We start from the raw sequence: 27,880 nt of genomic DNA, 5'->3' as shown, positions 1-27,880 counted from the left end.
TCAGCAGAAACAGTGGATAACATTTTAGTAATAGGTAAGTAAAAAAGTAACATTTAACGCACCGTGATGTGATATTATTTGGTCCTATATTCAAAACTTCATCAACATTTTGTGAAAAATAATTCAGTAATTTTTAGTTTTTTAATGTCAGATCTGTAGGTTTTAATTTAACTTTGTTGTTTTAGTACATTTTTTGAGTTGTTCACACTGAACAGGTGAAAAATAAAGTAATAAAGGAATCTGTAATGGAGGATATATCTCTTTTTATTAATATTCTCATACATAAATGACGATATTTCACTGACTCACGGCTTCAAACGAAGCTTGCCATCCAGCTCCATCATTATTAATAGAAGATTGGTATTTTACTAAAATGTGTGAATTTGAGTAAAGAACAGCTGGGTTTTCCTAAAATTAAAAAAAATATTACTAAATTAACTCAAGGATAAAGAATTTAATCACATTTTTACAAAATCGGTGTTCATTTCCGTCTTCTTTCTCATATGTGGTCACTTTTACATAATTGTGGTCACATTCGCCTCGAACGTCAAAAACTACAATGCAGGGTGAGCTTGTGAAAATACACACGTATTAGTAATGTAATTACCAGAAAATTTAATAGCCACCCTCATGCCGACAGGAACTCGGATATTCCATTCGCATGGAGTGCTATTTTTATAGCCCAGAGGATATAAAGGACTAGTAAATGATCCCTTGTAGTTGTACAAAGTACCACCACACCCCTTTCCTTGATCCGACGATGTATAAACAAAATCGTAGCTTGCTGGCCACCTGTCGCCCATTTGATTCCAAGAATGTAACCACAACTTATTCGTCGTTGAGAAAATTGGATTTGGTAACGCGTAACCGCAAACTTTTTGCAACAGAGTAGCAGATTGGTTTCCTCCATCGCGTATTTCTACACCAACCTTTTCGCAGTCGTTCAAATGGTACATCACAAACTGCTGGAAATAAGCCGAAATTGTGTAGTTCTTAGGTACGGTAATTGTTTGAAAACACTCATTCGTAATGGTGTTGACAACACGTCCTTGTAAGGAGGTGTAGTTTCTGTTGCAACCTATTTAACAATAACACCATTGTGGACCACTTATTGCAGTGTTCTATATTTACTTACCTATTGTGTGATACTCTGCTTTGAATCCTTTGCCGCGGTTTCGGTCATTGTTACCACTTGAGAACTTGATTACTATAGTATTTAAGTTTGAGTAGTAGTCAAACGGTCCGTCGGATTTACCGCAAAACTGATGAGTGCCTGTCATTAAGGAATATCTCTGGAACATTATAAACCAAAATATACATTTTAAGAATTTTTGGATGAAAGTAGAGATCGGAAATGTGTAAAGTGTTTATGGATTTTATAAGCTGATGTGACAAATCAAAATCAAGAAATTCTCGGACGCTTCAAATAACTCAGCATGTAACGCAATTAATAAAATGATTTTTAAAATTCAATCGAATACACTAACAATTTTCTTGCTAGTTTTTCGAGAAACTCCAAAACAGTCGAATTTTGTAGTATTGGTCCATGTCTTTCGGTATGTCCTGTCAAAGCCGTCTGTTTCTTTGCTTTCTGTTTTTCTCTAACTATTGCCCAAACTGGTTCGCCGTGATTTCGGGTTGATAAATCTATTAAGGCCGACGAAATCGTTTTCGTTTACGAGAAGATGACTTTTTTAGCAGTTATCTATTCTTTAAAGTCGCAAATCTTTCCATATCCATTTCTATTCCAGTTGTATTTTCAGAAAATCATCATAAAAACGAGTAGTTTCTATGTATCAATCTTATATTCTAATCCATTTTCTCACGAACTTCTTTGAAAACGGAACGAGTGAAACATAGCTTAGCTTCTGTGACTTTTCATGTCTCTTTGTCGCGTTTTTGCTGATAAGTCTTTAGATAGGCCACAGAAGCACTCAAAATTTTATAAAATAAATTTTTCTTCCTGTAACAATTTCTAGACCTATCTCATACGGTTTCAGTCAATTCTTTTCTCAAACTAAAAATCCATAGAATACGGGTCGATTCCAAAAACAGATATATGTATGGCGGAAATTCTAGAAGTTTCTCGACTAGGAAAAATTTGCCATGATTGTTGAAGAAGTTTCCTTCGCCATCATGAATTAATGGTACATAAAGGGGTAGCTTTTGTTTGCAAAATGTTACTGATATTCTTCCAACATGAATAGGTACTCTTTTATTGAGAACGTAAATTTATACTAGTCTGGGACATAGGATTAATTGGTTTTTTTTCGATTTAATGGGTGTTCAACAGAAATAATGTCATCAAGCTGGTGTTGCTTTTGTGATAGAATAAAACGTAGCGATACGTGTATATGTTTTATAAATTAATCCATACTGTTTTGTCTAGTTCTCAATTTCAGGATTGCCATCGATTAAATTTAAGTTTATTATGGAGATAATTCACACTGTTTACAAAAAACTATGGCCAATTTAATGAAATGTTTTCTGAATACTTAAAAATGATGTGCAATGTGGGATGTCAGCTACATACAGGGTCGCTAAAAATTATGGAAGCAATTGAGTATCGCGAGAACGGTTTGTTGAATCTTTTTTGAAATTTGAGCTGTCCCTAGGAATACTCAATTTCTACTATCTGCAATTTTTTCAAATTTTATTCTTCATTTGTTTTTGGGATGCAGGGATAACTTGAGTTTAAATTGCACTAGTAGTCAAATGTTCCGTTTTTAAATAGGGCATTTTTTTATGAATTCCGAAATGTAACCCATGCATTATTTTAGTTTCTCCCAACATTTTTCCCATGGTAAAATAAATTATGAAAATAAAAATACTGAAAATCAGAACATCGTAGCTAGCTTTGACAATACTGTCACATGTCATACTCCTGGTGTATGCCACTTTATTCAAAAATTATACTAGTGCAAAATCATTATAGAACTCCGGGTACATAAACTGAACTAAAGGTGACAGCGTAATATATTGATTTAAATGTTGTTTAAATAATAATACTCCGATTTAATGATTGTAAATAGAAGCAATGGAAGCGTATTGAAAAATTTAATTAAAAAATTCCATTATTGAAAACAGATCAAATTAAAATTTAAAAAACAATAATGTTATAACAAATGTTCAAATGTTCTTCATTTACTTCCTGGCAATAATAAATCAGTAATAGTATCAGAAATCATACTTAATATTCTTTCTTGGAGTTCTACGATGCTTTGCGGTCTATTAACAAAAACTCAATTTTTTAGATAACCTCACAGAAAAAAGTCAAGGAGGGTTAAATCGGGTGACATAGCTGACCACTCAACTGTTCCCCTTCGTCCTATACCCTTTCCAGGAAAAGTTTCATTTATTCGTTTAAGTATGCCGTACTTGACGTCCGAAGTGAGATGGTGCTCCATCTTGTTGGAACCAGAAGGACTCTGTACGTAAATTGGGGTTTTCATAGTTGGGAAATATTTTTGTTCAAATTTCAAGAAGATCTAGGGCCGGTTTATAGAAGCGCGAGTTAAATATTTAATCCTCGATTAATTTAACACTGTATTAAAATGTGGAATGAGAGCTCGTGATTGGTTAAAACCTGCACGTCGCCTAGCAACGAACCTCAATTAAAAGTTAATCGCGAATTAACTTTAACTTCGGTTTCTATAAACCAGGTCTTAATTAACTGTTGCCGAGATATTTAACTGCTTCCATACTTTTTAGCAACCCTGTATTCGGCCATGCGTTCAAAAACATTTGGTCATCGAATAGTAACTAGAGAAGATTTATTCTTTATTACACTTTATATCGAGCATTTAAACATCACAGCGTCGTCTTAAAAGTTGGTGTTAATTTTTTATAATGTACATATATATATTCGTCCTTGGTTTATAGACGACATATTATGTATATATTATTAATAAATCTTTTATATATTCCAACCTTGTTAATGCAACTTTACTGACTCTTATTGCTCCTGTATACTACGTTGAAAGTTGCGTTGTCATTTTTAAGTCGTTTCCAGCTTTGAAAATACCCTATTCCACCGTCCGCCGAGTATCACTTACGATATAAAAATATATTTATTCTATTTTAGAATCGTAATCTTGTTTATGAACACTCAAATGCGGGCGTAAGTTGGCGTTTATCCCACAAATCTGTCAAAAATTGCTAAGCAACCATTGATTGTTCATTTACACTAATCAATTAATTATTCAAAGAAGCTTAGATATTCAGCATTTTTTTTAAGTTGGAAAAATAATATTTTATCAAATCATTATCTGACCGACTTCAAATCCTTCTAAACTTTCTTTTGAATAAACGTTTTCCGCTTCTTTAATTTGCATTTTGAAAAACAAATTATCAAGTAATCAACATGGTATCCATAACAACATCAAAATAATAGCCAGCTATGTATTAAAATTTTCATCGGCACAATTCACAAAATCTTGCCGAAAATAAAAAATATTTCGTTAAAAATGGTTTAGAAACTGAAATAGAATAAAACGTTGTATGTACCACGTCCCTAATTATGCCCTTAATACAGAAATAACTATTGTTAATTAACGAGTTTATTGTATAAAAAGGTAGGTGTTTACTTACAGCGAAATCTGTAGTTTTTCTTCTGTTCCCAGAAATCAAAAATCCAGGACCGAAACCATCCGAAAGTAGATTATTCTGAAAATAAAAATAAATAAACATTTAGGAAAGACATTATAGTACTTAGAATTAGATGTGAACAAAACTGTGTATGATTATTGCTGTCTAGCAGGCTAACAACAAAATTTATAGTGTTCAGAATTCTACTACATTCATTTCGATAAGTCTCGCGGCAATGGCAGATCTGTATTTTCGGGATCTACAGACTAAGAAAACTAAATTAAAGTACTTTATTACAGCATTTCTCATGGTTATTGATTAAATATCAAACGCATCTTCTATCTAAACTTTAATAACTGTTTGGTTTATTGCATAAATCGCTAAAGAAATTCAATTTATATTGCTATCAAATCAGATATCCATTTGTTGTTTTCTCGAATTTACTGTTTTATACAGTGAAATTATACATAAGTAAGTTTATTTTGCCCTAAGGGCTTAAATTGTTCTTGATTTAGAAAAATATTTATCCACTATATGTAAAATACAACGTAACTTCTTGTTTATTGATAGTAATACGAGCAAATAAACATTTTTTATCCTTTATTTCATTTCTCTTTGTCCAAGCCTTACACTGGTCCTCTCCACTTCTTTCACCCAGCGTTTCCCTCTTCCACTTTCATTCAATATTTCTGTCACACTCTCTAGATTCTGGATTCTAAATTTTGGGTGCTGACCGAAGCGAGCCGGCATTTAGGCCTCGCCTTTGGTCCCATTGTACCTTGTTTTCCCGCTCCTCTACTCGTCAAGCCACCCAACTGCTTGAATGTACTCGAGTAATGCAGAGAGCGGGAACTACCTGATTTTTGCCATACTAGGCCAGTTGTCCTCTAGTATGGATTTCCTGTAGGAGGCTAGCGCTGGACACTCACGAAGAAGGTGCTGTTTCCTCTTCTTCATTGCATCCACGACAGATTGGGTCTGTTACCACCCCTATCGTATGTAGATGTTTGTTAAACTGGTAATGTCCCATGAGGAATCCTAGCAGTTTGTGCAATTTGTCCCTTGAAAGTGAGAGATAAAATTTCGTCAACTTACGGTCTGGTGTCGCTATACAAGCTCTACTTTGCCGACAGCTGCTCATCGTTGTCCATATTTGCTCATGGCGTCTATGGGTATATTGCTTTACAAGTTCATTCTAGAGGGCGATCGAAGGAGTGATTGCCGGTTCGGGTCCCCAGAAGGGCATGCTCGCTTCGCCATCTCATCTGCCCTCTCGTTTCCTTCGTTACCACTGTGTCCTTTGACCCAAGAAAGTTCTACACTGCTTCTCTGCGATACATACCTTAGCGTTTGTCTGCACTCCCAAACCAGCACGGACCGAACCATGCAGCTGTCCAGGGCTAGTAGTGCAGACTTGCTATCAGTAAGTATGCGTGTTCATTTGTTGCCGATTTTACGTTCAGCAATAATTCTAGCTCCCAACATTATTCCCATCAGTTCTATTTGTAAGACAGACGTGTGGGTGCCGAGAGGTACACTAATTTGTGCGTTCAGTTGTTCGGAGTAGATGCCGGCTCCTGAACAACTATCTGTTTTGCCATCGTCGACATAGATGTCGATGTCGGTCTTCCGTTTGAATTATCATTCATTTATATTCTATATGTCTTCTCATATATTAATTTTGTGCCCATTGGGTCACAACCCATCCTTAACAAGGGTATTCTGTTGAACGCCTCTGTCAAGATGCGAGTGTGCTTCGTTATGCGGCCTTGCTTGTTCCATACTCCCAGAGTGTGAAGTCTTAGAGACATCCTCATTGCCGCTTCCTCTATGTAAAGGTTAAGAGGTGCTATGCAAAGAAGTGTCTCCAGAGCCGCCGTGGGAGTGGTTTTCATTGCTCCTGTAACACTGAGACACGCCATTCTCTGAACGTGTTCAAGTTGCAGGGCTGTTGTTTTTTGTCTGGCTCAGGAACGCCAAACTAAAGCTCCGTAACATAGCATCGGTCTGACTATCGCCGTGTAGATCCAGAGGCCGATCTTGCGGTTTAGACCCCAAGACCTTCCCACTACCCTACGACATTGCCAAAGAGCCAAGCGTGCTTTTCCCACTTTATCATCTACATGCTTCTTCCAATTCAGTCGCCAGTCCAATACAACTCCCAGATATTTGACTTCGTCCAAAAGTTGAAGCGTTGTGTTAAATAATTTTGGCATCTGTAGTGTGCCAATTTTTCTTTTCCTAGCAAACAGGATTAATTTCGTCTTCTCTCCATTAACGGAGAGTGTATGCCTGCTGCACCATTTCTCGACTATTGCATTATTTCACATAATGTTTCTGCGTTTTATCCTGTTAGCAAAATGACAGATCATCTGCGTATCCAATTGTGTGGTAGCCAAGATCATTGAGGCATCGTATCAGGCTATCAACGACAGTATCCCACAGTACAGGAGAGAGTACTCCTCCCTGGGGACATCCCCTGTCTACAACAGCCTCGATCTCAGTGCCACCTACATTGATCAGTAGTTCCGTATTCCTCAACATACCGGTCACTCACGTTGTGCTCTTCTAAGGCTAGTTTTATGCTTTTGAAGGTCGTTTTATCGAAGGCTCCATCAATATCCAAGAACATTCCTAAGGTGGAGAGTTTGTTCTCCATCGTCCACTCTGTACGGTTTACAACTGTGTGTAAGGCTGTATCCGTAGATCTTCCTTGGATGTAGACATCTTGGTTCGGATGTAGAGGTTGCTTGCTCAGAGCGGTCACACTTTCTTCTTTTTCTTTAATTTCTTCACAGTCGTGTAACGTGTGTTGTTCTAATGTCTCTTTTGCTTCTCCGCACACCCTACATATTCTCCCGCCTTCACCCAACTATATTTTTTTTTTCTTTATTTGCACACCTAAATCTTGCAATTAATTTTCTGCATTGTGCTTTCTCTATCTAGGTATGGTAGTTCCAGAGTGACTTCGTTTTTACGTCTGTATCTTGTTGTGGAAGAGTTAAGTTCCTCTACAATAGGCCGATTTTGTCCACATCCATAGTTTCAGCGAATGAAAGCGGATCCGGCCCTACATTTCGAGCTTTGAAAGATGATTTACGCCACGAATATTTACACTTTCATTAGAGCTCCTAATGCTAGCGGTACTTGAGTTTGTAGACCATAAAAACGAAGTCAGTCTGAGAGTACTTACTATACTTTGCATTGTCTCTGCCATTATCTTTATAAAACCCCTATTGTACATAGATTCCTTTATACTCGCTTATAGTCTTGCTTCTTATGTCTTTGTGACGCATACACAACTCTTTTTTCTCACTCACCCCCATTTTGCTCTTTCTATTTCCATCCATGCGTTTTCCTCAGCGTTCATACAATATCTTACATTCCTCTCTATCGTTCAACATTTCAGCATATTTTACTGCTCTCTGCCCGATATATACTCTTAATTTCTTTCGCTTACTCTACAATCTGCCGTCTTTCTCCTAAGTTCTAACATCCACCGCAAATATTTTAGGGGACATTAGATTAATTTGTATCATTTGTTAACAAAAAAAAAAGAAAATATTAGTTCTGCTGCACTAACCGTCTCGTCTATAATCTCTACTTTATCTTCGTTACAAACGTTGTTCACAATATGTTGATTATTTTCTTCATTCAGGTCGAAATCGACAAAACGAACCACGAATTTTCCATAACCATTATTATTTTTTATGATCCATGCACATTTTATATCACTGGGGTATTTATTAGGATAACCAGGAGAAACTATGGTCTGGATATCTTTTGTAGCATTTAAGTAAATGGGGCCACAAATTGCTGAAAACCGAATCGTAAATAGAAATGTCCATTGTTGTGATAAATATTTACATGGTGTAGCTTTCAAAGTAATTTTAAAAGCTCTCCTTACAATTCCTCTTGTAAAAAGTCGTATGCCCATGCTGTTGCTTGTACTCGACAGTTCTCTTGCAAAACTTGTGCTTGTAAGACCACAGAATTTTTCAATTATCTCTGCCACGGATGGGTGTCCATCTCTAACCTATAATTAAAATGATATAGACCAAATACGACGTCGTGGAACCAATCGTTTACTTCCAAATATCCACAGCTACAATTCCTAAAGGTATGATTACTTGAACCACACGTAGTAGGTAATTTGAATTCATCAAAATGAAGTTTGATTGTGGTACCAATATCTGACTGAATTGTCCAGAAACAATCCATATCTGATAGATCTGGTGCAGTCAGTGTTGCAGCTACACTTCCGTTAAGTTTTATTTTTCCGCCACATCCAGACGCAGGTCCTGAAATTACAAAATCAGTACCACTACGAACGACGATATTTTATTTACATACCATCCGCAAAGTAAACTTCAGCCTTAAAACCAGCATGATTTGCAGTACGATCAGCTTTCAGCACTATCAGTACTGTATTGTTTTCTGATTTAATGCTCGGGAGATTTTTATTCAAATTACCACATAAATTAGCAATTCTTTTTGATCTTAATACAGCAGATCCTTCGTAAATCTCAACGTTATCGAAATAACAGTTGCGTCTGTAGTCGAAATTGAACTCTTGGAAATTAACGACAATCATCTTTTTTGGTGGAGCGGTGATGTTCCAGACGCAATTTAAGTACCCATGGTATAAACCAGGTGTTTTTTCGATATTCATGGGAGGTGAATTTATTACTCTTGCTGATTTAATTTCACCACCACAAGCTAAACATAATTTGTTGTCTTGTTCGAAATTTTGGTATTGTATGATTAAACTTACTGTCAAGTTGATAAGAAAATCTGAATCCTGATTTCTGCACCCACGCATCTGTTTGGAAAAGTATGTAAATTTTGTTAGCCAGTCGAATATTTGGGGGAATACGCTGACCACAAAAGACTTGACGATACATGGATGCTATGTGTACATATCTTACGCCAGAAATATAATTGTTAATAGTTAGATTATCGAATCTGCAATTTGATCCCACTAAAAATACAAGAAGAAAATTGTTCTTCCTGACGTCAAACACTTACTGCCTTCTAATTGGAACTGATAAAACTTTATGTTGACATACTGGGATGGATTCTTTGAGGAGATGTTGTATTCACACCGCATATTTTTCTTGTATAAAAGTGGATATCCCGGACTCACAATGAAACGTTCAGTGGCATCAGCGATGAAAGTGCCTCCACAGTTCCATTCCCACTTCGCCTGTGAAATAAATAAGAAAGTGAGAAATTTCCGCTGGCAGCAGGTGATGTTAAACCCACTCTAAAACCTTTACCGCCAATTCTTTCGTTACTTCTAAACAAAATCTTCATTCTGTTAGAGGTAGCGTTTATCGACTCTGGAATTTCTCGGCCGCATTTCTTTCCTAAAGAAAACCACTCATCATTTCTCCAATCCCATATTTCAACAAAATCGTTTTCACAGTTGTCGCTTTGTTCTATTTGAAATCTAGTCATAAACGTAAGCCCAATGTGGTACCCTTCATCACTTCTAAGTTCCCATAAGCACTCTGCATTGTTAGGGTAATCATCAGGGAAAGAGGGAGTTTGGATTATTCGATTTTGGCTATGGAACAAACCACCGCATCCTGAAAAATTCACTTTAACAACTTAAGAATTTGATTTGTTCAAATTACCTTGTATTTTTGGTTCATATTTCAGACTAAAACCTTTTCCGTTTGACTCTTGGTCATATTTATATTCAATCCATAAAATATTAGATTCTGATCTTATGGAATCAGGTTTGTTGTTTTGGCAGTACCTATCAATCTTCGGACTGCTCGGCGAATTCCCGTTGTATATATCCAGATAGCTCTTTGCGCAATTGTCCCCCAAATCGAGATTCTCAAATGTTAATAGAATAGTTTGTTCCTCTGGTAATTTTAACAACCACGCACATTCGATCGATGATGAGTACTTGTTTGGGTAACCAGGGCTTCTGATAACCCCCGTTTCGCTACTTATGACTCCACCACATTTGTATGTGTTATAAGACATTGTGTAGTTGACAGTACTTCGACTTGTAGTTTGCATGAACGTTAGTTTTAAGTTTGAATAAGGAGATCGGATGACTGTTGTACTAGGAATACATTGTATGGTCTGAAGAGGTGATTTGGCCTCATCTAAAATAAAGTTAAAGAAAATCTTTTACGTCAAGCGATGATTTAAAATTGGCATCGAGAAGGCCATAACAAAAATTCGGCCGTGGAGTGAATTACACGATTTTCCGTTAGGTGTAGAGTTATTGAGTCAGTTGAAACCTCTTGAATTCCACGTACAAAATATAGTGCATTTTGTTTGTTGTTTTGGCATGTGCGACAATTTTTTTATGATACATTTTTTTTTGTTTCGTAATACTTCTCGACCCCACAAATGGTTAGACGATGGCAAGCAAAACTATACCTGACTCCACTTTAATCGTGGCTAAATATTGGAAACAGCTTGTTTTACCACCCGGATTAGTATTATTCGTAGTAGTGGTAATAGTCATCGCAAAAGTTTTTCCTTGGTACTGTTGATTTCGAATGTAAGTACAAAAATAAGGATATGGAATATTTGGCTGAGTAATAGTACCACTGTCTTCATTTAGATCACCTTGGCATCCTATATTTCAACAAACTAGAAAATATTGATCAAATATAGAAATTACCACATACTTGTAGGTTCATTAGAAGAGAACTTTAATTTAAATCCGCGTCCAGTTTTCCCTGAAGACCAATAGTAAATAAACATGTGATTTTCCGAAGACTCGACAGTCTTTTCGTTATTCGAAGAAATTTTTTTAAGAAAACTTCGGAAACTGTTTTCGTTATAAAATGCTAATCCATTTATCCACGTAGCTAATAATCGATTGTCTAAGCCGAAATCCTCGATATTTACAGTCACGCGTCGACCACGTGGTACCTTGACGTACCAACCGCATCTTCTTAGGGTTTCATGAGGTGCTGGATAACCTGGAGATTGAATTGTACCTTCTGCAGCCTCAATGACACCACCACAAACTGAAATGAAATGATCCAACTATTTGAAATTTTCTGTGATTATGAAAGTACCTTCTCGGCTTGAGTTAAAATTTAACGAGAAGCCGCTTAAATCTTTTTTTACTTGGTTCGTCAGGAAATTAACGAGCACTTCGTTTCCAGCTGAATTTAGTTCACTCGGAAGTTTTTTCCCGCAGAATTTACCGAGGGTAGTTTCTAAAATTTTGTTATACATATATTCAGAGTGTACCAGCTTTGTTAAACGTACTCGTGTTGTCCACTTGATTTTCTTCATAAATCCACACATGGTCACTTGTACATCCAAAACTTTCTTCTAAATCGATTTTATTGAACTTTATATTCATACTGTGATCAGGTGGTGACACTAAGTGCCAAGTGCAGTTTGCGCCGACGGGATACTTAGAAGGATTGTTGAAGTAAGGTGATCGAATTTGGCCCATTTTACCGTTGACAGTTCCGCCACAATAAGCTGAAATCGATGTTAATTTTTTTTTAAGGAAGTCTTAAATTTAAAAGTTAATAATGTTAGAATAATGGTCTAAGTATTGAATTCAAGCGTCACAAAAATTAAAAACAGTGGAGAAGAAAGGATTACAATCCATAGTTGAGTCAGTAGATAAGAAATTCAGTAAAATTTAAAAAATGGTTGCTGATATTTCAGATGCTGTTATATATTGTCAATTAGCCTATAGTTAAAGTGGACTCTAAGTAAAGTTTCAAAAAATTCTTACCATATTTTACTAAACTATGCTCTTTAGCTTCCTAGAAGTGTGCCACTCAAAGTGGTAAGTTTAATATTTTGTAACATTGGTAATTTGAATTAAAATTAGTTTGAAGTTGAAAGCATTATCTCTGACTCAAAATATGTAAAATAGAAGATTGGAGATAGAAAGCATTGTTTAAATTTGTAATAAGTATTCGACAAAAAAAAAAAAAAGAATTGTTGAGAATTTCAGCTTACGGAGAAATTTATAAGAAAATCCAAATTGTAACAATTAGAATACGAGTCGAGGAAATTGCCTGTGAATATATATACATATCTTGAAAAATTAATGACTGGTGTAAAGCGACCAAAATCGAAACCATTAATCTACTTATTTTATTCGCTCTTACCAAGAGTTAATTTTGCCTTAAAACCGTTGCTCGGATCAGTTAACTGAGTGAAGAATTTTACAAACATCATGTTGTTAGTTGTGAACTGGGAATTTGGTTTATTGCCACAGAATTTTCCTATTAACTTCGAATATATAGTAGCACCATCCCGTATTTCCACATACTCCTTATTACATCTAAAACACGACTGTCCGCAAAATATTCATACTTGTTAAAACTTACTCTTTGTCGTTGGTTACGTCAAATCTAAACGGAAAATCAATCCGGATTATTTCGCCAGGAGGACCAATGATCCTCCAAACACATTCAATATGCGGAGGAGGTATTTGAGGGTAATTAGGCGAGCTAATTTCAGTAACATTTTCAAACTGGTTTAAGGTTATTTCTCCACCGCACGCGTAGGAAACTTCTCGGTAACGCATTTTGAAATTCTGTTAGGAAATTTAATAATTAAACAGAATTATAACTGTTATTTAAAATTTACGGCTGCCAAAGATTGTCCTTGGTATTTAATGTACGCATTATTGCCAGTTGTTTTAAGTATTGAGGGAAGTTGATCACCGCAGTATTTACCATCTCCTAAAATCGGAGAATCCGAAAAGATCCCATTACGGATCTAAAATACCAAAGTTGGAATAGTCTATACATGAAGAATATTCCGCCTACCATTAGATAGTTATTGCAACCCTTTTCCTTATCGTGTAATATATCGAATTGTAAGAATTCTATCTCTATCGTTTTTCCAGCACCAACCGTGATATTCCATTGACACTATAATTTCTTTAAAAATAAACAATGGATTAAATTAATAATCTTACCGTGGCGGAGTATCTCGAAACTAAACTCTGCCTTGTATTGTTGTCATACACGATGTAATTCGTAGGTTCCGTCAAATAACCGCCGCATGCTAAAATTGTTCAAGTTCATAATTTATACTTAATTGAATTACCTACGTTAATGAATTACCTTCTCGTACAAAGGCCGCAAATCCAGTGCGATTTCCATAGTTATCCGTTTTAAAAATGACCTTCATCATATTTGAAGTATAGATGAGAGACCTAGAGGTAACGTTTTCGTGACAAGTTTTTATAACACTCTGCCAGTCTGCAGTTTTCTTTTCAAAAACTTCAATGTAATCTCCGTAGCAGGAAGAGCCATAAGAAGGTTGCAAATCCATGTCGGTTAAATAAATAGCTAGCCGATTCATCGAAATCGTAGTGAATATCCATTCACAATTTAGATTTCTTCCGTACCCGTTAGGATATCCAGGAGACGTAATTTTCGTAAAATTTTTCAAACCATTTATATTTACGGGTTCGCTGGTTCCACAGCCTTTGACTACAAGATATCAAGATATTTATTGATATGGAATATTAATTTGGACTTAGTGTTACCATTAGGGATTTGGTCGATTTTAGGAGTGATTGCATCGATTTCTAACCATTCTAGAATGAATCTAGTTATGGATCGGGCCGTGCTGTAACCTCTAAATTTGATGAACAAAATATTAGAAGTGGATTTAATATCTTTTGGTAGCGACGTCCCACAGAACTCATTTATAAGAGCGTCCGTGTCGCTGGAGCCATCGTAAATCTAAAAATATGATTCTAGTTCTTTTATTTGTTGATTTTTCAACTATACCGTGATCGCCGAGAAACACATACTGTCACCGCTTTCTAAATTTATTTCTTTAAAAGTTAATAAAATGCGTTTTCCGTAGTTTACGGTTATTCTCCAAGAATAATCACCATAGAGTGGATGACCCTGATTATACAGTGGTGACACTATTCTTCCGGAATGTCCAGTTAGATCATTTTCATGGTCTGTAATTCAAAGTTTATATCCATTTGGAATTTTCGTTGAAAAATATGTTCTACTTAGAATATATTCTGCTTGGAATCCTTTAGCGGTGATAGCTGATAAATCACCGTCCATAAGGCTGGTTTTTAGGAAAAACCATAAACTACCCATATTAGTGATATTTAACGGTAGATCATCACCACAATATGTCCCCAGAAGTTTTCCAGTTCCATTACTTTGTCTTACTTCCAAGTAGTCGGTATTACAATGTTCGGACTCTAATAATTCAAAGTATGTAAAAGTCACCGATAGGTGGTTTCCTTCGGGAATATCAATTGTCCACTCGCATTCTGTTTCCATTGGATATTTTTTTGGGTAACCGGGAGACGCAAAAATACCTTCAACTGATGTTAGAGTACCGCCACAATCTGAAATACACAAATCAGAATAAAAAATTATTATATTTAAATACCAACGATTATCGAAAATGGAGTAAGTTGCAAACAATACTGAGTTGTATTCTATATCTATGTGCATTGCCGAACCGTCAGTTGTTAAAGTGGGTGGACTTTTTGTTCCACAGTAACTGCCCAACAAGGGGGCATCGGAAGAAGCACCGTTGTAGATTTTTAGAGCACTGAAGCTTTCATCGCAATAACTGCTCATTGTGTCTAAATGAGTGATGGTTAAAGAAACGTGTTTGCTTGGATCTTTAGACACGATAGTCCAGGAGCAATTAAATTCTTCGTAATCTAAATCGTTGGGGTTTAGACGTATGTATCCAGTACCATCAGTTTCAATTCGGGCGCCACATGTCTGAAATTGGCTATATTAGGCTTTATTTTTTGTTTTTATTAACTCACCCTTTTGTAATTTGCTAAGAAGCCTTTAGCTACTACATCTGTTTGTGTCACCATTTCCACATACATTTTATTTGTAGTTGAAATAATAGTGTGATTAGGAGCATCTTTGCCACAGATTTTGGCCAAAATAGGATAGTCTATTGTTGGACCGTCGTACACCTTCACGAAACTGTTATTGTTTGATTCACAGTTGACACCATCTGGTGTAAACAGATCGAAATCTTCGAACTTCAGCGAAATCATGTGTCCTTCTCCGATTTCAATCTGGTAGCTGCATGTATCGTTAACTTCGTAATTTTGAGGATAATTTGGAGACATAATAGTTGCTTTGTCGGCAATATATTTTCCTCCACATTCTGTTAATAAAAAAAATACGCATTGAAAATGATTACATTTAAAATAATAAATCAGCACTTACTTGTAGCTTTTGTAGTATAGTTAGCAATAAATCCTATTCCTTGAACTGACGAATCAGCTTTAAACTTAATATACATCATATTGCCCGAGCTTCTCAAAGTTATCGGTTTATCTTGGTGACAAACGCTAGCGATAATGGGATAAGTATCATCTTCACCGTTATATAGATTAATATAATCCAAATGGCATGTGTAAGTTTTTTCAAGCTCGATTTTATGAAACGTGATCTCTATGTGTTGACCAAAATCAGCTTGAATCTGCCAGTTACATTCAACTGAAGGTGGATATGCGTTGGGATAATTTGGAGAGCTGATTGTTCCATTGGGTCGAGTTAGAATGTCACCACATCCTGTATCGGTAGCATACAAGTTTTAAATTAGATAATGAATAAACGTAAATAAATATAAAAAAGTAAATAATTTTTTGAGGTGACGTATTCTTTCTACAATTCTAAAACGATCAGGAACACAATAACACAAATACAGCAAAAATATAATGTCACATTATAAAATTCAAGAGAAATTTAGAATGAGAGGAGAAAACTTCTGCCACGCTTGGAAAGTAAAAATGTTCAAAAATTAAACAATGAAAAACAAAATTACCCTCAGTCCCGTAGATTGTTAGTTAACTTTTCAAAAATTAATATTTCGTATTTATTTCTGTTAAAACTCTAGATACAGACCTTCAATTTGCCATTCTAATCGAAAACCATTCCCTGTTATTAAGTTATCAGAAACAAAATGAATTTTTGCGTGATTGGATTTCAAAGTAATTAGAGGAGGATCATCACTACCGCAGTAGACACCATACTTTTGGAAAGGACCTTCTTCTTCATATTCTTGAACAGGTTCAATATAGAATATCTAAAATTTTAAGTAAATATTGTTTATGATCCACAATATACATCTGCGAATACCTCTAGATAATCATAAATGCACTTATTGTCAGAATAAGCCGAGTGATCTGGGGCAATTCTTTCTAAATCAAAATGAGAGAATGATATGTTGATATTATTTCTTTCAGCAACTTTGATTTCCCAGTTACAGTTGATAGAACCAGGATAGCTATTGGGGAAATTTGGACTTTCTATAACGCCTCGGAAGCCTTTCAGTGTATTATTACACACTATAAAAATGTGGTAAATCCCAATACAAACTGAATTTACATAATTTTAACTTACTTGTTGTATACTGAAGTTGGAATCCTCTACCGTTTCGACTTAAATCCGATCTGAATCTCACCGTAAGACTGTTGCCAGTAGATCGAATAAACGATGGATGCGAAGTGCAGAATTTTCCCAGCGATTTAGAATTTAGAGATGGACCGTCGAGGATCTACAGCTTTTAGTTTTGAATTGTTAAACAAAAATGATGAATATACCTCAACGTAGTCCAGCTGACATTCCGAATGTTCTTCTAGATCTAAGTCTGAAAAGACGGCCTGAATTAAAGAACCAGTACTGACAGCAATTTTCCATATGCAATCTGTATGGACTGAATATGGTTCCGGGTAGTTTGGAGAAATTATGGAACCCGTTGGACTGCTGAGTGACCCACCACAGCCCGTTGCTGTAGCTTCCCATTTGATTTTAAATCCACGTTCAGACTTCGTCATATCTGAGCGGAAATTGATGTAAACTTTATTGGCATGGGATGGAATTGACTTGGGAATATTTGTTCCACAGAATTTTCCTAACAGAGGAGAAACAGCACTTCCACCGTTTCTATAAATTTTGAATGTGGATTATGTAAGGAAAAGAGTATCTGAGAATTACCTTATCTCTAGCCAATCGTATCGACAAACAGAATAGCTTTCCATGCTAAAATCGATTACTTTCAATAGAATTTGATGGCCGGGTTTAACTTGTATGGTCCATGTGCATTCCATATTCAAAGGGTAGTTTTCTGGATACCCAGGGGATTTCAATGTTCCAGCATCCGTAAAGTAGTTTCCCCCACATACTAAACAAAATAAATAGATTTATTTAAACACATCAGAATATTTACCATTAGCTTCCAAAATAATATTGTATGTTGCTAGGAAACCACTCAGATGTTGTGTTGGGTCTGAATGAAAGTTCACTGTGACCAAGTTGGAGGTGCTAAGCAATGTCGCTGGAATCGTTTGGCCGCAGAACTTTCCAATGGAAGAGCCTTCTCCGGTTTCTGTATTGTTGTCAAACACTTCTACGTAGTCGTACATACATTCGTGACTTCTCTCAAGTTGAAAATTCATCCACATTAACTGAATTATATTTCCCGGAGGAGCTGATATAATCCATTTGCAGGTTTGGTCTCCTGGATAAAGATCTGGGTAACTTGGTGTGGAGAAGGTGCCAGTTTTTTCCTTTAGAATTCCTCCGCATCCTGTAAGAATGGAGATGTATTTGGTTGGTTTCTCTTTTCTGACCAAATACGTGGGACATTTAGAGGACTTGCATTACACGAAGTATTCGGGAAATGGAGACATGACATTGTATTTAAACTAAGTACATAAGTTTGGTTGAAAATTTGAGAAGTTAGACATTTGATTGTCATCAATTACTGAGGATCTACAACATATAGGCCATGTTGTTGTAAATAGAATTCTTAAGAATGGTATCATAAGTGGGAGTGAACATGGAAGAGACATGAGTATGAAAGAGCTTAGAGAAAAAATGTAGACTACGAGGTCTCAAGTATGCCTCAGATAATTATAATAGGAAACGAGAATTTCGACCATTTAAAAAGCAGATTTTTGTAAAGATTCTATAGTATTATATTGGTAAACAAGGAATAATTCAGAACAGATGTAAGAAATAAGTTTAAAGGAAATCTTTCCTAAAATTGTAGGATGGTTGAGAATTGAAACGGACTTCAACCTTACTTTCTCGTTTTTCAAATCATGATCATACATTCAAATTACCATTACGACATTAACAAAAAATAACTAAAACTTTGTTATGTCAAAGGGGTCCAGATCTCTATGGCCACAACTGTGGGTAGACTAGTTGGAGAATTGATAAAATGCGGAAACCTTTTCAACTCACATTTTCACGTGAATCTGACAAGACGAAATTTCTATTAAAAGCAAATCAGAAATACAGGGCAAAATTCGAGGAGTATTCTAGGGGAATTTCTAGAACTTTTCGTCATTAGAGAATGAGACAGTATTTACGAAAACCTGTGTCCGAGTAAGGTGATTTTTAACAAGAAAATTAATCGATAAGGTTCTTCAACAGCGAGGACTTCTAAGGAAGAAGCATCTTAATTCAACTTTAAAACGTTTTAGGTACCACCAAAAATGTGGCATTTTGTAAATTCTCAAATTAGTAATAATTCGTCAGGAGTTTGTCACGGAAATGTTTCAGAAGAAACTGGTAAATTTTATGGTGTTGGGACAAAAGTCGAATCTTAAACAATCACGTAAAACCAGAAATATTTAAAAGTATTAAAAACTCCGAATAAAGTTATTAAGGGTTAAGTTTAAACCAAGTGTTATGATTTCTTTTGCATATCGAAAGATTCTCATTACTTTCTTCCAATTCCTTTGTTTTGGATTTTCCAGCCTTTCTGCTAAAAACTGATAAATGCAATGACCAGAAATATGTTTCCTACGGCTTCTCGGTAGGGCACCAGGCCAAAGAGAATTATTTCAATTTTTTACATTGCGAAGTGTAGAAATTAGAGAACATTAATTTAAAGATAAATACATCAGACTATGTACATTGTACATATAGAAAATTCAGCATTATTTCAATTTTATTTTATTAAACAAATGTAAAAATTAATGTCGCATGTATATTTTTTTCTAGCACACTTTAAATTATGACTTTCAATCTTGTTGGTAGACCATTTAGAAGAATCAATTAAGAGAAAAAAAATGGCGAAAATTTGAAAATACGTTTTATTTTTACAAAAAAGTTTTGAAGTGTTGTTTTCGATGACATTATAAAAGAAAACATTCTCTGAAATAGCACGTGATAAATCCAAAAATTAATTTTTTGAAAATATACACGTTCAAGAAAATGAAGATTCGCAAAAAAATGTTAATATTTTTAATTAATTAAGTTAATAAAACATGTGTTTTAACGGTAATTCAGTAATACCAGCGGAATGATAAAGAATGTTTGATTAATTGTGACGATTTGTATATCGATTTTTTTTAAACTTATGTTAGGTACCACCAATTAAAGGTAAATTTTATTAAGAAACGGTTCACACTTCCGTTAAATATCTAAAATGTGGAAACGGAAATTTCATTTAAACTAGTACACTCCTCAGTGTTGTAACAATTCAAATAAGGTGATACATTTAAAACTAGATATTACAAGTTTTGAGCTAAACATGACATAAGTATGTACGTACCTAAATTGGAAGTTGTATAGTTAGCTTTAAATCCTCGACCGTTATTGTTAGAATCTGATTCAAATTTTAACCATAAGTAATTATAACTTGAAACAATAAGTGGTGGAACCTCTTCACAATATGTTCCTACCAACGTTGAATTTGCATCGTGTCCGTCTCTAACCTGTTTGAGATTTAAAAAGTTTCTAAGATACGTAACGTCCAAAAACTTACCTCGAGATAGTCGTACACACACTCCGGATATGAATTACTCTCTAAATCTAAATCTTCAATTTTCAGTTTAATGACTCTCCCGAGAGGTTGTATTATTTCATATATGCATTGTAAGGAATGGTCATACTTGTTTGGATATCCGGGAGACGAAACAACTCCAGAAGGTGCAGTAAACTTACCACCACATACTGAAATAATTAATGACAATTAATTTTTAATGCGTATTAAATTTTGACAAGCAAGTGAGATATTCTTCTATGCTTGACCTCCATGGTGTACATACGAACATCTTAGAAATAGTTTTAAATCACTGTTCTTACAAACCTGTTTCGTATCTGATTACGAATCCAGAACTAGTTGTAGCCCAGTCAGTTTTAAAAACAATCAATAAAACATTATTATCTACAATATAAGGTGCAGGTACTTCCGATCCACAATACGTTCCTATCAGAGGAGCATCGACAGTACCACCCGAATAAATCTGTAAGTACATTGATAGTAAACACAGAAGATAATATTTGATGGGTCTGATACAGCAACATAATCAAACTGACACCCTTCAGCCTCCTCAAGGTCGAACGACAAAAACGTGAGCTTTATACGTGACTTTTCAGAAAGTTGAATTTTGTATTCGCATTGAATATCGTTCGGATAGTTTCCGTTAAAAGATGGCGAACGAATTTCGTCTTGATATCTCGTATAAACGCCACCACAACCTGGCATTCCTTCTACCACCGAATATGTTATTTGAAATCCTGGGTAAGTACGACTTGCATCCGTATGAAAATGCACCAGCACTTCAGCTCCTGGCGAAAACAGCGGAGTCGGGTGTGTAGTGTTGCAGAATTTTGCAAAAACTGGATCGCTATATTCGGTTCCTGAAATAAACTAAATAAAAAGGCATTAATAAGAGCGTTGTTCTAATTGTGACTTTAACTTACTTCTAGATAGTCGTTGTCACAGGTGGAACTGTTACCAATCATTAATGAGAAAAAGTGGAACAGTAGACGTTTCCCGGCTGGAGCTTCTAGAGGCCAGTAACAATCTCTAAAGGTGGATATTGTTTTTAAAATTGTGAACATGTAATAAACTAGACGATTACCTGTTGTTGGGATAATTTCCAGGGGAACCAGGGGAGTGAATGTTACCGTGAGATGTGACTTCTTTTAACTCTTCACCGCAATCTACATTTTTAAAACATTTATTACGATTCATTTAATTAACTTTTCGAAAGTTTTTCTTACATGGTACTATAGAAGTCCAAGTCAAGTTGAAACCACGAGATGCCACAGAATGGTCCGACCTGAACCATAGGTAAACTACATTATGTGTAGTGATAATTGTACCACCGTTTGGTAAATTGTGTCCACAGAAGCGGCCAATAGATCGTGACAATGTGTTTTTTCCGTCGTGAATCTACAAGTTGTGTAATGTTACGTCTATTTTTGAAATATTTTCCAGAATTTACTTGTAGCCAATCGTATCTACACGCAGGAGATTCTTCCACACTGAAGCTTAAAAATGTAACGTTCAATACCTTAGTTACATTAGTTTCAATAGTCCACGCGCAACTTAACGCATGCCCATATGTCTGGAATTGAACTGAAGGGAAAGCTAACGTACCGTTTTCCGAAGTTAGTTGACCACCACAAGCTTTAAATGCAAAACGTAAATTTTGATAAAAGTAATACAGAGGAGGGAGGTGTGTAAGAAATTAAAAATTTACCTTGCCTCTCCGTTTCGCATCTAAATCCAGTGTAAGATGACGGACAAACACATCTGTATGAAATACCAAGAATTGACGTACAAGTACCACCATTTTGACAAGGATTTGTGGCACATAAATCTCTAAATGAATCACAGTTTCTTCCTGTAAAATTTCTGTAAAGAGCTATACCGACGGCAAGTATGATTTTCACTTACCGGTATACCTGCTGTAACATTCACATACGTAATCACTAGTCCCATTAAGTCTACACATTCCATGTCTGCAAGGATTTGGGTAGCAGGGGCCTTGCTCGGGTAGTAAAGAGCGCACGCATCCGTTGGGACCGATACCATTACCAGCGTAACCAGCTGGACAAACACACTCGACGAAGGTTGAACTAATTCCTACAGTACTAAAATCAAAAGAAGAAAGCAAAATTTTCCTACATACTTGGGTTATTTCGACAAGTGGCCAAACTATGGCAGCCCCCGTTGTTAACACTGCATACTCCTTGATAGGAGCAGATGACACCGTCGCCCGTATATCCCGCAGGACAATTCCCACAACTTCTGGAACCCTGAAGAATATTTTTGTGTGTTATGATATTAGAAGACATGTGAATCTTACAAGAGTATTGATGCACTGTACCATCGGATTTGTACTACATCCACCATTTGAAGTTGCACATTCGTCAAGGTCGGTACAGTAGTATCCATTTCCGGTGTAACCTGAAAATCTATGTTAAAATTTTGTTCCCATTTATGATTCGATTTTACCTTGAGGACAGTTTCCACAGTGGAATGTTCCAGGTAAATTTATACAGGGTACCGGTGGGTTCACTGAACATGGAGGTTTATTCATTGTGCACTCGTTGACGTCCGTGTTACAAGCGGGAGTTTTACCATCGGTTGTCCAACCCTACAACATATGTATAGAATCCAAACCGCAAGAACAACACGATAATTTACTTGGTCACAAATGCACTTATAACCAACATCATTGTACTGAGTTACACAAGTTCCATGTCCACAGAGTTCTACATTAGATCCTGATTTACAGTCATTTGACCGTCTGGTACAATGAATTCCGAACCATCCGTGAGGGCACATACACCTAACAGCATTAGTTTGAGTAATTCAAATTCAAGAGAATAGAAACAGTTATTTACTCGTAAGTTCCTGGACGATTTATGCAGGTGGCTCCATTTTGGCAACCTAAATCAGTACCAACAAACCTAGCACACTCATTGACATCTTTATCACAAAGCGGCCCTTCCCATTCGTTTGGACACTGACATAAGTAATCGTTAAATAAATCTTGGCAAGTTGCTCCATTTTTACAAGGATTACTAGAACACTCATCCGTTGTCAGTAGAAGAGTTAAAAGGCGTATCGACTTTTGCAGGTTGTTTACTTTTCTATTTAATCTCCTAACACTTCGCACTACGGACTATAATTAAAATTTAATTGCTATGATTGAAAATGAAATTTGGGAAGTATACTTACACCGGAGTTAACTGGAACCTGCGGAAACTGGTTAGAAGTGGATGTCGCGTTTGGACTCCATTGTATTGTCTTTATTTTTGCCAGGATGCCGTCATCGAGGAGTTGTTCGAATTCAGAAATTTTTGCAAGTGATCTTTGTGAGCTTGCTTCATATTTTTTAATGGATTCTAAGACTGAATTAGACTAAAATTAAATACGTTTTAAAATGAACGCTGGCGCTGTCATTGGATTTAAATTACGAGCTTGGATGTTTTCAACAGGTCTACGCCATTTACATGAATTCCACCTCTTCCTACAGTTTGAAAACTGATGTTTTTATGTTCTGCTGCATAAAATATCAAATGTCCATTTTGAGCAACTATCCTTGGTCTAAAACACGATGTGATTAATTAATATTGTGAGTAAGACAGAATATGTAAGTAGAATATTGTTTATTAATAAGTATTGTAATCGGGTCCATCGGCAGACTCCCTACTTTTATCTTTTCTCGACTTTCATGGCCACTATACTACGAAGAAATAGGTCTTCCATTTTCATCTGTCTGTCGGTCTATCTGTCTGCCGTCTGTCCTGATTTCATTAGACAGATTATTTCCGAAACTACCGGATCGATTGTTGTCAAATTTTATATGTATATTAGGAATATCATGTGGATGATAAACATTAATCAAAATTGGGCCAGTCATCTTACCACCAACGGGATGACGTCATTTCCAAAATTTACAACAGTATTTTTTATTTTATAAAAGAAGATACTCCTGCACTTTTGGTGTATGCATCCGCGTCAAGTTTTCACCCTAGACATCCAGATTTTTGAAAAAAAATCAAATTCGTACAACAAAATTTTGCAATTTAACTATGAAACTGCAAAACCGAAAGCTCAAGATTCTTCTCTCTTTTGCAAAAGTTTTAAGGTTATCGTGATCATGGTAACTTGTTAATCAAAATTTATTCGTTTATCCCCTCCCAAAAAATTTATAACGTCATCTCAAAATTTTATCTGAAATGCGAAAATATTATGACTCTGTACTTGTGGTTTATCAGTGCGCCCACAGTTTTTAAAATTACTTATACAGGGTAGCTCAAAAAAATTAATGAATGAGTCACTTTATTTCATGGATTAAGGAACTGCAGAACAGGATGCTTTGAAATCTTTTTGAGACCTTTTAAAGTTATCGTCAGCATGGTCAATTTTTAATCAAGGTATATATTTTCATCCCCCGCCCCAGAAAAAATTGACAACATCATCTCAAAGGTTTGCCCAATAAATCTTATTCAAAATGTGGAAAATATAATGAGTCTATACTTGGGACTTATAATTGCGTTTTTTAGAATTGCTTATACAGGTTGACTAAAAAAAAAATTTTGAATGAATAAATCAAGAACTGCAAAACTGACTGCTTTGAAATTTTGCAAATGTTTTAACATTATCGTAATTATGGTAAATCGTTGATCAAAATTCGTCCACAAAAGTTCATGATGTCTCAAACTTTTGTTGAATAAATCTTATCTGAATTACGCAAAATATTATCACTCTATACTTGTGATTTATCATTGCATTCATACATTTGCTTATGCAGGTGGTTCAAAAAAATTAATGAATGAATCAATTTATTTTATTTTCAAATCAAAAACGGCTCACTCTTTTTACCGAAATTTTGGGAATACAATACTGTTACTATCAGTAATATACTGCACCAATCCAAGTTAATATACGTGTTCTTGCAAAGATCTTGATGACGTCATCGCAAAATTTTGTAAAGTAAAAATTCATTTGAAACGTACGAGTAGCATGCTTATTAAATTATCAACTTGAATGATTACTGTTTGAAATTATCGATCACCGTTAGTTACGGTTTGAGATTTATTACAAAATTTGTCGTATATGTGGTCGTTAGTAATTCCAAAAATAATTTTATATTTCAATGTAAACAGATCATTTTCAAATGTCTACTCGATAGTAATAAGTGGCGGTACTTATACTTGCATTTATGCTTTATTGTATGTATTACGCTCTTGTATATTTGGCCTCTATGGACATGTCTAGAGAGCGGATTTCATGAAATTTGCATATCCGTTATTTTTTGCATATAAGTCTTGATATTTAATATGTGAACGAATCATGCTAATTAAAAATGAATACAGCTATAAAAAAATTGCATATTTGCATATATTTGCCTTCTGCTGCATATTTCACGGAACGGGTGCATATTTTGCATTTTTATCAATTTTTGTGTTAATTTGAAAAAAAAAATATTGTCATTCTATTGGCATTTATCTAGAAAAACGAAATTTTATTAATCATATTGCAAATATTGTCCTGAGCTTCAAATAACTATGAAAGGTTTGGGTTTTATGGTAGTTTGGAGACACCACTGGGTGTTAAGCTATCCTCTCAGGTAAATTCGCGCCCTAATTACTTTTGGAAATACCGTTCATTCCCAATATTTGTGTTCGTTAGTTAAGTGTATTAATTGTACGTTTAGTGGTGGTCGAAGGGACGTTATACTATTATATTTCATCGTGAGTTTGTATTGAAAGCATTTAAAGGGATACAGGTATACCAATATGTCGAAGATGACTCAAATTAATTTATGGATTAAACCTTTTTCTAAACTTATTCTTCAAGAACGAACTGTGTTTTGTCGCGCCTGCCCTAAATTGGTAAGTATTTTTACATCTCTGGACGTAGTACGCAGTTTTTCTATTTACCAATATATATAGGTACTTTAGAATCACCGGAAAAACTTTTTGTTACAATATTTCGAAAAATATTTAAAAATAAATTGGTACCAAAGTAATAATAATAATAATAATATATTTTGCCCAACAGAATAAAAAATAGTAATTAAATAGTGGATTACTACTATTTTTTAATTTGTTCTGTTTATATTTATTTTTTAGTACAAGAATTTTATCTTTAAAAACGTGATTTATGTTTAGTGAGATGTAATTAAACACCATGCAATGTGATTTATGTATTTTTTGTAATAAAACGTAAGCTCGGGAAACCTGTTTTTGTATTTTATAAATAAATTTAGTTCGCTTATTAAGCTTTTTTTTTTATTTTTGGAGCATATGCAACTGCATATCTCTGCATATATTAAGAAAGTTACTGCATATTTGCATAAATTTGGTGCATATCATATGATCATATTTCTCAAAATTTTGCTGCATATTTTCCGCTCTCTAGACATGTCTGTTGGTTACTTAAGTCTATTGCTATTGTTGTTAAATTCGACCAGTTATTTTGTAAAATTTTGTATACTTAGATATACAACAGTTTAAACAACAATAAATATACTTTCATTTTATATGCGCTGAAAAATCAATTTGAACTGCCGACAACAAAGATAGGATATATTGATTGATATATTGATATTTTTCTTTGTAATATTAATAATAACGAAGTGTTTTGAATTTCGCTAATTTATTTTCATAAATTAAAAAGTTTAAAAAAGAGGTAAACCGTTAGCTGAAATATCCTGGATTCTATTATTGTAACATTCATTGTATTACGAAAAATCCAAATTTTGTACGAAATAAAATAATTCTTTTTGTATTTAAGACATTTCTAAAATTTTAAATACTTCTCGTGGGAAATACATTTATATATTCATTTCCTGAAAACTGTCGAAAAGTGAAGACTCTAAATTTTATCGAGACTCAAAATTTATGAGGTGAACAAAAATGATCTTCATCAGAATTATGCAAACGAAAATATTGTTATATATAATAATCCAATATAGATAGAATTGTTTTAATTTTTTTTTAAATTTATACACACGATTTTGTATAATTTATTTCATTTAAACCCACGTTATATTTTGTTTCCTTATTATTTGATCTTGTGTGCCTCAGAAAAAATCAAATTGTACTTACTGCGCTCCATAAGAATTAGTTGTGTATATAATATTTGCCAACATATAAAATAATAAAATATAAATAAAAGTCATTTTTAAAACCTATTTCTACTTTTCACTTAACACATCTCAGAGTAAACGATTGAACTGAACTGTGGACAGTGGTAATGGGCGGCAGAGATCTAGCAATGTCAAGGGGCGTTATATATCAAATAGTTGTACCAAAAGATTGAATTACATCAATGCACGCGTTAATGTGATATATAGAATTGGTACAAGGAGGTGTCATTTGTGTCAAATATCGGAGTTGTAATATAATAGTTTAAGTTTGTTTTATTCAAAGTCTACTAAACTTTTAAGACTGACTCTGCCTATAAAAAAAAATATCTGAATAAATTTCAACTTACTGAATTGGCATTTATAAGAGTACGTATAAAACATTTTATGTATAAACACTGTGGA

General features: G+C 34.8%; 1 protein-coding gene across 1 annotated transcript; it reads right to left on the bottom strand.

The window, feature by feature from the left end:
- Positions 1-246: 246 nt before the first annotated feature.
- On the bottom strand, positions 247-27,531 carry LOC135137406 (cubilin-like). Its single transcript, XM_064067038.1, has 53 exons — positions 27,438-27,531; positions 23,796-23,925; positions 23,557-23,739; positions 23,220-23,500; positions 23,020-23,164; positions 22,828-22,969; positions 22,679-22,779; positions 22,502-22,628; positions 22,267-22,455; positions 22,070-22,213; positions 21,812-21,996; positions 21,588-21,759; positions 21,446-21,527; positions 21,285-21,390; positions 20,878-21,231; positions 20,668-20,824; positions 20,344-20,531; positions 20,131-20,293; positions 17,791-18,150; positions 17,559-17,745; positions 17,165-17,507; positions 16,965-17,118; positions 16,701-16,909; positions 16,467-16,647; positions 15,786-16,133; positions 15,368-15,723; positions 14,981-15,320; positions 14,582-14,932; positions 14,346-14,527; positions 14,099-14,297; positions 13,671-14,042; positions 13,523-13,611; positions 13,371-13,475; positions 13,189-13,320; positions 12,927-13,135; positions 12,705-12,880; positions 11,839-12,060; positions 11,643-11,786; positions 11,247-11,591; positions 10,993-11,193; positions 10,227-10,712; positions 9,853-10,178; positions 9,616-9,793; positions 9,362-9,568; positions 8,941-9,306; positions 8,677-8,888; positions 8,455-8,623; positions 8,171-8,403; positions 4,591-4,665; positions 1,136-1,292; positions 608-1,078; positions 463-554; positions 247-408 (listed from the first exon to the last, which is right to left on the bottom strand). The coding sequence occupies exons 1-53, from the start codon at positions 27,509-27,511 to the stop codon at positions 298-300; spliced, it is 11,211 nt and encodes a 3,736-aa protein (XP_063923108.1). The 5' UTR covers positions 27,512-27,531; the 3' UTR covers positions 247-297.
- Positions 27,532-27,880: the final 349 nt, after the last annotated feature.

Source organism: Zophobas morio, unplaced genomic scaffold (assembly GCF_036711695.1).
Source record: "Zophobas morio isolate AGI-343-1 ecotype UQ-CSIRO unplaced genomic scaffold, CSIRO_AGI_Zmor_V1 ptg000029l, whole genome shotgun sequence".
NCBI classification, from domain to species: domain Eukaryota; kingdom Metazoa; phylum Arthropoda; class Insecta; order Coleoptera; family Tenebrionidae; genus Zophobas; species Zophobas morio.
This window is presented reverse-complemented; position numbering and strand designations above follow the sequence as displayed.

What these genes read in the sequence shown, in the direction of transcription:
- LOC135137406 (XM_064067038.1), bottom strand. Translation starts at nt 27,511, where the DNA reads ATGACTTTTATTTATATTTTATTATTTTATATGTTGGCAAATATTATA. An exon ending in GTAGCTGTGGATATTTGGAA is followed by an intron (nt 8,624 to 8,676) that starts GTAAACGATTGG and finishes TTTTAATTATAG; the next exon opens with GTTAGAGATGGACACCCATC. An exon ending in TACTTTGAAAGCTACACCAT is followed by an intron (nt 8,404 to 8,454) that starts GTAAATATTTAT and finishes TTCGGTTTTCAG; the next exon opens with CAATTTGTGGCCCCATTTAC.